The sequence below is a fragment of the Nelumbo nucifera genome, chromosome 2 (assembly GCF_055504915.1).
Source record: "Nelumbo nucifera cultivar China Antique chromosome 2, China Antique-T2T, whole genome shotgun sequence".
Taxonomy (NCBI): Eukaryota; Viridiplantae; Streptophyta; class Magnoliopsida; order Proteales; family Nelumbonaceae; genus Nelumbo; species Nelumbo nucifera.
Window position 1 is genome coordinate 64,899,424 of NC_142650.1, and position 14,243 is coordinate 64,913,666.

At 37.2% G+C, this 14,243-nt stretch overlaps 1 protein-coding gene across 1 annotated transcript; it reads right to left on the bottom strand.

The window, feature by feature from the left end:
- Positions 1 to 372: 372 nt before the first annotated feature.
- Positions 373 to 10,218, bottom strand: LOC104607625 (RNA polymerase II subunit B1 CTD phosphatase RPAP2-like protein). Its single transcript, XM_010273288.3, has 7 exons — positions 9,454 to 10,218; positions 8,454 to 9,113; positions 8,107 to 8,297; positions 7,723 to 7,986; positions 5,452 to 5,610; positions 1,822 to 2,150; positions 373 to 652 (listed from the first exon to the last, which is right to left on the bottom strand). The coding sequence occupies exons 1-6, from the start codon at positions 10,025 to 10,027 to the stop codon at positions 2,046 to 2,048; spliced, it is 1,953 nt and encodes a 650-aa protein (XP_010271590.1). The 5' UTR covers positions 10,028 to 10,218; the 3' UTR covers positions 373 to 652; positions 1,822 to 2,045.
- Between the last annotated feature and the right edge of the window lie 4,025 nt (positions 10,219 to 14,243).

Sequence of the window (14,243 nt, forward strand, 5' to 3'; positions counted from 1 at the left end):
TTTAATAAATATCCGAATTTGACCGATTATTTTATTCTTATATATAATATATAAAATATTTATATAATATATATATATATATAATATTTAACTTATACAAATAATTTTTATATATAAATAAAATATTTATTTTATATATTTATTAATTATCTAAAATAATTAAACAATTAAAATTAAAATCAAAATTGAATTCAAATTTGATATTTGGATTCGAACTCGGATATTGCCTGATTCAATTTAAATTCGATCATTTACACCCTGATAGAGCCCCTCATCATTGCTTAGATATCCAGTGGTTTTTATTTATTATTTTTAGGGGAAATCTCACTGAAACCCATCCTATAAATTTTTATTTCACTGTACACTCAACAATTTAAAACTTCCAACACCCCCACTTATCACAGCATGCCTCCCTTATATTGGCATCAATTCCTCCTAATCGTCATTATTCCCAACTATAATAATGGAAAATTTATGATGTGGGGGTAAATGAAAATCCCCTTTTTTATGCATAAAGGCAAACAATAACTTCAGATTATGAAAAGTATACACGTCTTTGTCCACCCAAACGGGCTTATCGTATTGTCTATTAATATAACAAAACCCTTTTCAGCTTCCTCCACTATGCCACTGCTAACAAAAGAACCCGCCCCTGCATATGTAAACTGAGCATCATTACAACATACAAAACCAAAGGAACTCTTATCAGAATAGACAACTCCATCACAAAACGACATAAAAATTGGAAACAAGTAGTAATAGTGGACGATGGATGCTCATTTAGCGAATGCGAAGATTGACTGACCATGAGAATGTAAATTGGACTAAGTAGCAACTGACAACATGATTCTGGAAATAATATAATCAATAGAGAACAGCTTATTTTCATAAATTTTCTTGTTCTGAACAGACCAAATAAAATATGCTCCTACTGCAAACCATTTCATAAGCTCAAGAACCTCTGATTTGGAACCATAACACATCAAAAACAGAATAAGATTGTAAAATCAATCATCAGATGATGAAGGCAACCTAATAGAACATGGTAAACCAAACCATACATGTTTCACAAGAGGACATTCACTAAATAAATGACCAATTGATTTACTATCCTGATCACAGAGCTGACATTTAAGAAGATCAGAGTCGGCTAAATTCCAAACTTTTGTTTTAATGAACACAAAGCCATTTAACTGTTTCCAGAGAAACAACCTGAAACGAGGTGCAACATTAACAGATTTGACCCAGGTGAGAAAAGTTTTACGAATGGGAGATGAAGAGAAATTATGGCGAGAAGATAGATGGTGATAGGCCCTCTTGAGTGGAAAAATTCCTGTCCTGGTGAATCCAAATCCATTTAACAGTAGATTCAGCGTGAACAATTGGGATGTGTTGAGTAATACTCAGTAAGTCAGTAGTAGGACAAAATTAGATGCAGAGTAAAACCATCCCAAGTAAATCATCAAGGAAAGTTGAGCATAGAGAATAGGAGCATATAATACATGAAAACCAATTTCAGTTCTTAACCAGTATTTTTTAAATATTTAGCCTTCCAAATCCCAGCCCACTTGTCGTGTTCATTTAAAGGTCTCCAAACAAGCTTTTGAAGAAGAGCCTTATTAACTGATTTGCTAAAGCCTAATCCTCCTTTAAATGGAAAAAAAAAATAGAGATTATCCCAAGAACACCACCAATGCTTCGCTTCTGTTGATTAGTCACAGTAAACCACCAAAATTTTCTTTAACTTTATCAAATGCATCTAAAGTCAGCTGGAAGAGGATGACTGACATAAAATGAATAGGTGTGGATTAGAGAACTGACCCCCAAACTGCAATAGGCAAGAAGTAGATTTCCATCTACTCAATTTTTGCTGAAGATTGTCCGGTAAGAGCAAATTGCATAGGCACCCGTAATTCCATCTACTCAATTTCCATCTACTCAATTTTTACCAATGTCCTGTACATTGGTAAAAATACTAACATCACTAGAATACAAGGCCTGCAGCAAAACTAGGATATCATCCGTAATTCCTACTTTGCCTTCCATCAGCCACCGCTTTGGGTGGAAAACTGGGGCAGGCGCCCAAGTGGCAAGATGTGATCCTTCATAAGCTCATACTCTTCTCCACTTATCTGGGCACCATCCAGCACCTGCCATGCCAAACCAACAAAACCATGAATACCACAACGAGATGGAAAAAGAAGAATTGACTTGAATAAATAATACAACATTATTTTACCAAAAAATGCATTAATAATAAATCTCTCCCTAGGTAAAACAAAAATAACTCAGGCTCTATTTACAGTGCAAATTCAAACCAGATGCAAAGCTTACATCTATAATTTGCTTCCCTACCTGATGAAAAATTTGCACTTTGTCTCATTTGTACTGCAAAATTTGCTTTCCAATAACTTTTTGAGAATAGGTAACTTGTATTAAAAAAAAAAACGGAAGCATGTATACAAGGGATGTAGAAAGGCCTTGAAATGAAGGCCCAAGCAATTAATTAGTTGATCCATCTGTTGTATGATTGAGCTCTGTTAAGACACAAATAAGGGGAACAGAGGGACAAGTGTACAAGAAAAGGCAACATCAGCCTTTAAGTAATGTAACTGACAGCCAACCACTCGAACAAACTAAATAACAAACTGGACAAGTGGAGAGGCTGATATAACAGAATTGTAACGGAAGTATTATAAATAAGGGAAGGAAGCCAGAAGAGGAGGTATTGATTTTGGGAATTCAGTTTCTCTCTCTCTCTCTCTCTCTCTCTCTCTCTATCTCTCGTTCAGGAGGCAGGCTTCCTCGAAAAGCCCTGAGTTAGGCAGTTACCTAACAAGCTCACAAGGGATCCATCTAAAATAGCAGTTCAGTAAAGAAGATAGTTCATGAATCTCTGACAAAAAGTGGGCAACCCTCCAAGGCCCTTCTTCCTGGCCTTTGGCCCACTTGATGGTGTTTCTGAATCACCTTCCCAATTAAGGAGCTAATGTGTAAATCAGTTGGCAGTCCTTAGGCCCTCAAGAAGGGAGTGGGTCTCTGCTTCAAGAGCATTCAAAAGCATCTACAGCTGTTACAGAGCCACTAATAAACCCAAATGTTTTGATTGAAGTTCTGGATGATGCCATCGATCCCTGCTGCTGAAGGGTTAGAAAGAAATCTTCTAAAACTGCCATCAAACTGCAGGAAGAAATCACAGTCCTGCCTGGGGGAGGATAACTTCAGCAGTGGGAGAGCTGGGGATGTGAGCAGAATCTCTGCTAATTTCTTTGTAAATCACCTCTGTTAAAGCCTGTAAACAGTTTAGTTGCCAGCATAGGTCAAGCTCCGTCCACTTAATACTTTCTAAGGGGGAAGATTTTTCTTCAAATAATCTTCTACTTCTTTCTTCCCAAATTCCCCACATCACAATGTGGATGACAGCTTTCCAAAATAATTTTCCTCTTTTTCCCAGTCTACTGTTGTGCCATTGACCAATGAATTTGCAGATTGAATTTAGACGGGTCCAACTATAGCTGACCTCATGAGTGGAGTCCAGAAAAATTGCCAAAGGTTTCATGCAAACCGGCAATTGATAAGGAAGTGGCCTATTGATTTCCCATCCATATAGCATAAGACAGAAACATAAGGAGAGATGCATCACTTTCCCTAAAGCTTCTTCTGCAAGCTGCTTCTCAAACAAAAAAGGCATTCCTTGGGGGGTGTGGGGTGGGGGGAAAAAGATAGCCAAAATCCTTTTGTCCAGGAAAGAAGGGTCAGCTATTAGTTTATGGAAGAGTTGGTGCAGAATTGGCCAGTTGGAGTGAGGAACCAAACTAGCTTATCTTGTGAGAAAGGAGATAGGAAGGCATTTGAAATAGAGGATAAAAGTAAAGACACATCTGAGATATCTGTATCTCTAAAGGCTCTATGGAAATTGAATTTGAAAGAGAAGGTTTGATTATCCCTAAAAATGGTTGAGGAAACAAGAGCTTGTTTATCTCAGACAAGCAATAATAAGGGAAGGATTCTGATAGGGTCATATTACTCCACCAGAGTTGGTCCAAAATCTAATTTGATTGCCGTTGCCCTGTCTAAATCTAGTGAAAGAAATGAAAGTGCTCTGGGTTTGAAGGATACCTTTCCAAAGTTTTGCAAGAGAATGGCTCGGTAAAGGCTGAGTGCTACCCCTTTCAATACTGATGTAAGATATGCACCACCTTCCTCCTATCTTTATTCTCTCTCAATATAAGGTAAGGACCATATCATTTTACTCCTCCCAAATAAACAGATTTCTTTATACTTCATTTTTCCACATATTTTACTTCCAATTTTACTCTGCCCAAACATACCAAACAAAGTAAAACCTCAAACTAAAGCAATTAAAAACTCCACTGCAGGATAGCAGTGTAAATTGCCTCATATTCTAGGCTATACCGCTATAGTAATTCAAAGGTCTTCATTCAAAAACAAAAGGAAAAAGAAGAAGAAAGAAGCAACTTGGTGCAATTCTTAGATTGCCCGATTTGCAGTCCATATTCTATCTACATATAAAAACATAACAACAATCAGTAAACAAAAGAATGATTCAAATCATGTAATGAATTACTTCTACACTAGAGTTTATTGTTTCTGATCATTATATGTGACCACTGATTAATGGGGAGCAACTGATTCACTTTGGCTTCAGGTTTTACTTCACTTCATTTGCACTGAAAAGTGAAAACAAACAAAAAAAAAATTAAAACCTAAAGCAAATGTAAACCCAACAATTTGCACACAACTCATTTGCAGTCACATGATTTTGCACCAGTGCAAATGAAACTGCATTGCAAACAAACAATAGAGTACAATGGGATTTATATTTGCAGAGTGACATTAAAAATTGCAAGCTATTGGCATGTAGATTGCTGACTGATCAACTCTTGGATTAGATGTGAATAAAGAGATACAACTGCTTGAAAGAGGCTATCGTGATAATAGAATTCTCAAAAGTCAAATTGAATTATCATAAATATCATAGTCCATTTCTTCTGAACTATGACCTACTCTAGAAGAAACCTATTGATGTGGTCAACCTTTACTTTGAAATGTGGAGCACCATGTCTCTCCATTACCATTGTAATTTATTGAGGATGCACCTCATATTCATAAGAGCAATCAGCAATGTATATAAGACATACACCTAAACATTTGAACCATGACTTGTACAAAAATCAATATACAAAACATTAGAACCATGACTTCTATAGATGTGAAATCAAAATTGTTCAACACAAACAAGAGATATACAATCAACCAAACATGTTGAATTCCAGCAACCCGAATAAAATTCAGCATCCACCTAGTTGGGTTTCAAGATTTCAGCAAAGGTATCTACTCCACAGAATTACCATCATGATGCAAATCTTGATGAACATCGAAAACATAAAGATGTAAAGCTATATAATATACCAATCCTGTGCATCTCACCTTCTGTAGTAGCATCCTCCTACTTGTCACTAGTGGATTAAGCGCAGGCATTCTACAGACTGATAGAGCATCAACAAATAAAAAGACAATTACATGCCACTGTTTCATTCTTAACGATGGTAATGCTTCCACAAATGTCATTGTATCAAGTAAGCAGCCCTGCATAAAAGAATTAAAAAAAATCAATAAATGATTATCAATCAAATCCATGACTATCATCTAGTTATCTGAATGTTGATAAAAATGATCAAGCATAATGCCCTCTTACCAGATACAGTTATGGTTTTACATATGTTATGTGCATAATTATTATGGTTAGAGTTGAGAATTATGTCTTTGAAATATGCATGGCAAAATTTCACTTACAAGAGAACACTTGAAATATTGGGACAGCTAAGGAAAAGAAACAACAGAACGATGCACACATAATGCAATTGATTGCAATTTCTATCTTTTTTTTTTATCAGCAACAGAACCATTTCATTAAGAAGAAAATAAGTAAAGCAGTACAAGAGTGGGGAGAGGTAAACTCTCTTAAGTCTCCCCTATTACAAGATAGCCCAGAACATATGAACACTTCCCACCCCTTGTTTGGCAAGTGCATCCGCAAAGGAATTAGCACTTCTTTTGACCCATTTCAGTCTCACTTCCATACCCTGAGTCAACCATTTGAACTTTCTTCTTTCATTAATGTACTGCCACAGTGCCACATGCCATCATCCTCTTTTTCTAGCCAACCTATAGCCAGTTTTGAGTCCCCTTCAATGATCAACCTACTAATATTTAATTCCTTAGCCCTTTTTGCACCCTCCAACACAGCCATAGTTTCAACTCGGAGAGAGTCTCCTTCTCCTATTGGGCCTGAAAACATAGCATTGACGGTACCTTCCTCACTCCTGAATACTCCTCCAATCCCTGAAGGCCCAGGGTTACCTTCACTACTACCATCAAAGTTCAGTTTAGTGAAACCTGCATCTGGTGGAGTCCGCACAGGATGGGATGCAGTTCTAATAGGAGCTGAGGCTGCGACTTCCTTCCAGATATTCAGCAAAGCTGTTGTAGGAATATCATCAAATATAGCCAAAGATGTCACCCACTGAATCACCCTATCAGTGATAACTTCAACAATTGCCCCTCTACTCCTCTCTTTTTCAGCAAAGCTCCATTGGTTCCTTTCCTCCCAAAGTATCCAATAAACCACAGCTCTTTGTGCATCTCCACAACAATCTACCCCTTTTCCTTGCCCAGCTACCAGCAGAAGAGTCAAAGAGGCTTTGCACATTTGGTGGAGGAGTCCACCTGCGACCAACAAAGAAAGAAACCAATCCCAAATAGAAGAAATAAAAGGGCAAGAGATTAATAAGTGGTAGCAAGACTCATCATCAACTTTATAGAGCATGCACTGGTTAGAAGATAAGCACCAAAAAGGCTTCTTTCTTTGAAGTAAGTCACAAGTGTTGATTCTACCAAAGAATACTTCTACCAAAAAGGCTTCTATCCTGATCCATTTGAGATTGCTGTGAACAAGAATTCAACAGTAGCTGATTGTACGGAGAGGCAAAATGGGTGTTGTGTATGGAACCTTCAGTTCTGGAGGAACCTCAATGACTCGGAGGTGATTTCCTTGATCAGTTTGTTACAGATTTTGTATGACTCAAGGACGACGGGTTTTGGGGAAGACAAAAGAAAGTGGCTTTTTGAGAAATTGGGCAAAGTTTCTGTTAAATCCTTTTTAACAAGGGAGGAGACCTCAATCTTCCTAAGTGATAGGACTTGGATCAGAAATTTACCATCCAAACTGGCATTCTATTTTTGGTCAGCGGTGCTGGATAAGACTCTGACTAAGGATAATTTACTCAGAAGAGGTATAGAGGTGGTGTGAAAGAAATAGTAGAATCTTTGAAGGGAGACAGTACAAAAGAAGAGGTTTAGAAAAAGATTTTGGGAATGGTGTTTTCTGGGTTGGCAAATCACTCTTTATTCAAAAACAGACACACAAATTTTTCTTTTGTGATCAAGATTTTCTTTTCTGTAAGGAATTTATAGGTTTTTGTTGGCTTTGGGCTGGTTGTAATTGGCCCTATTAACCCTCTATCTTCTATAAGATTAAGCCTCAAAACTTATGTATAATTTATAGTTTGGTTAATGCTGGATTAAAATTTATATACTGTACAAATGCAAAACCAAAGAATTTAAATGTCCCTACTAGCAAGTTGCACATCAAAGAAAATAAACTTAGGTCTAACTAAGGTCCAAAGCTTAGAAGCATACCATTCCTTGCTCCAAAGTAGATATCGGTGTTGGTAAATTGACATCTGCAACAAGCCCAGGCAATGCACGAGAAAGACAACTAGCAAGAGTTTCCTTGATCTCATAAGACCGCCCATCACGAAAGACAACTTTGCAGGGGTACTCCTTCCCATTTACCAGCTGAAACTCTAAATGGGAATTTTCATCCCTTCCATATATATAAGCCAGGGTAGATGATGTTATCCATCCAAACAGAGCCATCCATATTGTTCCAAATGGTGATAACTATAAAACGTGAGATTTTTGTAAATTCTTGAGCCTACTAGAGATTGGAGGAACAATAGAACTGCATTTCATTAAGAAATATTTATAGTCATGTAATCCCAAGAGGAAGCAGAAACTTACACTCATACTAAAGCCGTCTGGTGGTTCAGACAAGATATCCTCAAAATAAAAAAATTGAGGATCTAAATCAACACGCCTTCTTGGCCACCTGAAAGGAATCCTCTCAGATTCAAGCACGTCTACCTCCCCCTGAGTATCTCCTTCATCAGCATCAGGAGGATGTGGCATGATAACTATTCCAGCATCAGAAACTGTAAATCAAAATGCATAAAAAGAGAGTGAGAGAACGAGAGAGAGAGATAGAGAGCAAAAACAACTTCAATAATGAGGCTAAACCATGGAATATAACAATAAAATTATAAAAATACTAAAACTACTAACAAATTATAATAGCAGGCATGAAATACCAGCATCAAACACATCAGATTCACCAGAAGCAACAGCTTCTGCTGCCTGGCTCAATGCAATAGCACAGGCTTCTGCAGATGCAAAACATAAAGTACAATCTTCATCCTCCACATTTGAACCATCTGATCTAACAGCAGTTTCTTGTGTTTCTGCTATCTTTACAAGATTGTCATTGCCCACTTTACCGCTTTCTCTCTCATCAGCCCATGTAACATTGCGAGTTAACTTCTTTGCACCTGGAGGCTTAATGGATGATTTCAATGCGGTTTCACCAGATTGAATTGTTTTTCCAACATCTAACTTTATTTTTGTTTCTTGACCACTTGTATCAGATACATTTTGGCCAGACAAAGTCTTTCCCGGGATACCATGATCTTTTAGGACATTACCACTAATTTCCCCTTCTGATTCTTTAACAGTTATCCCAGAACCACTCTTCTCTGGAGCAGGAGATGGGTTGAGAATGCTTAGCCACTCTTCTGGGACACAACTGCTTTCACCCGATTTTGATTTTCCAAGATTTTGTTCATACCCATTAGAAGCAGCAGGTGCTTTTGGAATTTTAAATTGATCCCCTATGATGATAGTACTCTTGAAATCCATCTCTTTCGCCACCTTGTCTTTTCCTTTCTTTGATTTGGCAATTTTTTGTTTAGACCCTGCAATAAGCAATGAGACATCACAGTTAAAAAGTGCATGCTAGAGGTAGGCCTCTAATATTCAACAGTTGAAATTGAAGGAAGTGCGTGCTAAAGGTAAAGCACCCACAAACAATAGGTTAATGCTATTCAGCATGAATAAAGGAAAAGGAAGAACCAGTAACAAATAGGATAAGGATAAGGGTAACAAGCATAAACTGCCTCTAACATTCAACAGTTGAAATTGAAGAAAACTGAAGGAACCGAAGAAGAAGTTCAATAACGAAGAGACGACAAAGAAGGTAATCACATTAGCACAGGTAAACACATTTATGAACTTTTGAGATGTTTTAGTGTTTACCTTCCTCGAGATGTTTAGAACCACAGTTCTTCGGAACATAGCCTTCGATTGCATTGGAAGGACCAATCCAATCTTCCAACGAGACATTCCCAGTCACGTTCACGTCCTCTTTCTCCTGAATCTTCAACTTCGAGAATCCTAAATTCCCCTCCTCACCCAAAATCTCCTTATCTTTCGAACTCAAATCCTCAAACAACCTCAAAACCTCGTTAATCTTGCTAGAATCGGAAACCGAGCATCTCTCAGTCGCCAAGCTTCCCGCGAAAGCCCTGCTGTTGACGAGGCAACCGGACGAGCAATACATATAAGTTTCTTGCAGATCGTAGACCTTGTGCTCTTTGACGGAAATGCGGTAGCGACCCTTTCGGGGTCTCTCCAAGGATAGAGGGTTTTTGCAGAGAGGATAACCGCAGACTTTGGTGATATGTCGCTCGGTGACGACGTCCTCGTAATCACTCCGAGACATGAGAGAGCCCGCGGCGAAAAGCTGGTCTTCATTGCAGATGCCTTCAAGGAGGGACAATTGAAGCTTGTGAACAGCATCTTTTACAGAAAGGGGTTGATGTTCCACCATTGGAGACAATCTGATACAATTTCTATTGAATTAAGGCAATAAAACCTATGTTTTAATTTTAAATTATTAAATTTCAAGAAAAGTAGAGTAGGAAATATGAATTAAACCCTAGATTATGAGACTAAAAGAAGCTCTCCTTCGGTATCGGCTGCTCGGTTGAAGTTCTGGACTTCAACTACGAGGGAACGGGGAAGAGACGAAAGAAAGAGGCATTTATATCCTTTTTATTTTGGTTTCCTAAATCACCCCTACCTCGTAGAAAATATTACATTTCAGTCCGACCGTGGCCATTATAAATGTTCTTTTTCTTCTTTCTGCACACTTGGAAACAGGGGTTTCTCTTTGGAAGGTCTGGTCTGAAAAGACGTTCTATGGCTTGATCTTTTTTCTTGGATGATGCTGATAAATAAGTCTTTCTCAACCGTGTATTGGAAATATCTTCCGTATTTGTAGGGTGTTTTATAAATCCATTACAAATGGACCAGTCCCATTTAATGTTTAGACCGTTCATTCAACTTGGTTTTAATACAAACCTGATCCACTGACACCGGACCAAATATTGGTTCAATCGGACCCAATCTAATATAAATCTATTACGAATGACCAGTTCCAATCCAATCCAATAAAAATTTTAGACCATTAAGTTTAGACTGGTCCAGTTCATTGTCTTTTTGTTCTATCCAATCCGTCCAAATTGATCTTGATTTGAACAGATTCAACTCAAAATCAGTCCATTGACACCCTTATGTATTTATATATTGCCTTTGGAGATATGTTGCTGTGAGATTGGTGTGAAACACGTTCTGTGAGGAGAAAATCGGGTTTTGGATTGATCACTCTATTTAGGCTACCTCTCTGGTTAAGAGTGATTCTAGAAACATTATTGGTGGGACTGGTCCTTTGGAGGCTTAATCACTTCCTCTATGAAATCTATGAGCTGCCTGCATCTTTAACCTGTAAGTCCAAATGGATCCCAAGGGACTCAAATCAAAGAGAAGATGCTTTAGCCAAATAAGTGCAAATTCTCATATGCATCCTTCCCCCTCTTTTTGAATGAAAGTTACCTTTTTCTCAAAAGAATTGTAAATGGTTTGCATTTCTTAAGACATAAACAAATATGTTTAATTGATGTTCATATTATTCTGTCAAGAGCAATTAAGTAATTTTAAATGATCCAATAGATTAAGGTTAACAAAATAAAAGGCATTAAGAAAGGGGTAATGAAAAGGAGGAAATTAAGTGAAAAAAGTAATTATAGTTGACAGATTATAAAGTCATAGTGTTTAAGCTATGTCAGCACAATTTACTAGGGCCTTGCACTTCACTTACTGTGAAGAAGATATGGGTCAGTTTTATTTTCATTTTTTTTTTTTTTGGTTATCCATTTCTTTCTTTGTCTCTCACTATCCATACTTGACAATAGGTAGAGAAGAGCAATTTGAGGCAAACCAGGCATTTTTTTTTCTTTGTTTCCTGTTTCCTTTGATGGGCAACTTTCTCCATTATCATTGACTTGGCAAGGTACAAAACTACCCTAGTCCAAGGTGGATTCCATGTCCATGTGAGGACATGTGACTTGCTAGAGGTATCAATTAGTCTATGTAGCTAGCATAGCTTTTAAATGAACTTAATTAGGAACATTTTGACAAAATGTTAAACAAGTGGTTATTTATTTGTTATAATTTCCAAAACTTGTGATTGAATCCCTTCCCAGGAATGTCTTATTATTGTTGTTTGAATTTTATGATTTATCTGATTTATGAAACATACAAATCAATCTGACAGGGATATAGTTATCTACTTTGTCATTCTTTTTTAATTTCTTGAAGAGGCTTTCCTTTTAAAATCTTAACTAGAACTAGACCTGTTTGGATTAGTTAGAAGACATATAAGGATCTTCTTGTTGGGTTTCTCTTCTATTATGTTTGTGTAGGTTAAAGAGTCATTATGTCTACTTTGAAGTCAAAATTGATTATTAGCTTATGCTTATGCCTTATAGTGCACAAGTAGTAAGGTAGTGTCTCAAAGTCAATTGACATCTATCTATCTGAGTCTTAACATATAATGGTTTGTTTCTTGTTATTATTATTTACATATCCATTTTCCCATCCACTTTGAGAAGTTAACTTGTAAAGGAACACCAAGTAGGGTGATGGAAAGAGTATGGTTTATGTAACTGTATTTCTGATATAGAATTAGAATTGACCCAAACATTCATAGGGTAGGGTATTATGTTACCTGTATGACCACATGGTCCATAGATGAAAAATAACAACTAAGGCATGAAGATGACACCACTAGAAGATGTAGAGAATAAACCTATGACAGGCCGGGCTAAGTCGGGTTTGGGATGGGCTTTGCCTTTACATTAATAGAATATGCTCAAGTTCAAGCCCGAGCTCGGCCTGACTATCGGGCCTAGGTCTTGAGCCCAAACCCAGCCCTCATATAAAGACCGAAGCCCGAGCCCAACCAGAAATTTAGAAAAAAAATATTGTTTTCTTTTTTATTCAATTAAAAACTACTTTATTTATATTAAAAGACCTCTGAACCTAAAAAATAATGAAAGATCTCACTATTACTTTAAAAGAAAAGAGAAGAATAATAAAGAAAAATATTTTATATTTCTATAAAATAATATATTTTTATTATATAATACATTATCAAGTCAAGCTCAGACTCGAGTTAGGCTTTTTTGAGAAGCTCGAGCTCAGCCCAAAAAAAGGTCGAGCATGATATTTTAGGCCCGAGCCCACAGGTCTGAAATCCTGTCCTAGCCCGACTTAGATCGGGTCGGGCTGGGCCGGCCTGTTGGGCTATCCGACCCATGAACAGGTCTAGTGGAGCAAACGAGTCCAGATCTGCTGACCACAACACATTGCTGGCCACATTCACCCAGCTATACATTGAGAATATCGGTGATATAAAATACAAGAGATGTTCCCAATGTGCAGCTAGGCGAACATGGTCAACAATGTGTTGTGGTTAACAGATTAGCCCAATCAGTGGGGGCCATTCTGACCTATAATGTCTACTAGTTGGTTGCAATTGATTTCCTAGGTTGTAATTGGGTCTATCTACGTGAAAAATTCCTAGTTGATTGGGAGAAATTAAATCCCCTCCCCATTGGCAAGTTATGGCCAGGAGGATAATATGAGACTACTAGTTCTTTGTTGGTGGTTGGTCAGGGTTGTTTAATTATAGTTCATTTTTGAGTTACAAAGTAGGAGTTTTAATTTGTGTTGAAGCTACAGTAGCACTAGTTAATTTTCAATCACATTTTCCTACTTAAATAATTCATAGTTAAATTTGTCTCTAGCCCATATCCATTTGAACTTCACTTAATTATCTTCTGATACATTTAATCTTTACATTACACCAAGTGAACTTGCAAGTGTGTAATCATGCATATTCTTTTTACCTCTAGGTTCTTATTAGAGAACCTACATTGTGTTCCTTTATTGTATGCATTGGCCTTTACCGACCTAATTATCTTTGCCACTCTTTCACAAAGTGGCTTCTCTCAAAGTCTAACATGTAATCTCACACTTAGCCTGAGACTTTACTAATGCACCAACCAATGGCACCTTCCACCTTGTCTTCAACTAATATCTCTCTAACCAAATGCTGCAGTTCTTTCGTGATTTCTTCTTCTTACTTCTTATTCTATCCCTCTTCCACCTTACAATCTCCTTCCCCCACTATATCACTATAACTGTGGGATTTATCCAATGTCTAACCCTGTGAAATTGATTACAACTCTGCCCTTGCATATTCTCCATGTCCTATGAACTCAGAGTAAATATTAAATAGCGAGGATGCCGCCAAGACCATTCCCTCAACTATACTCTTGAATCACTAGGATTTGCCTATATTGTATCCATCAAAAGTTAACTTAATAAATCCAGGCTCAGGGGACTACTTGAAATCACATAATTATTGGTCAAGGAAGAGCTAATTGCAACATTTTGCTAGTATCTGATGGAAAGTTTAGCAAGAAAGAACCATGGAAATCATCTTTTTAATAAGACAAATGATAGAAAAGTTCAAATAGAAGAAGAGGGATCTTCACCAAGGCACCCTTGGATTGCAGCCTAAATGTTGTACAAATACAATCTTATTGATCCAAAAGTCAAAGAACAAACAAATTTTAGGAGATATAAACAAGATGAAGGCAAAATTCAATCCAATTCTCCAAAAACCTTATCAACTGAGT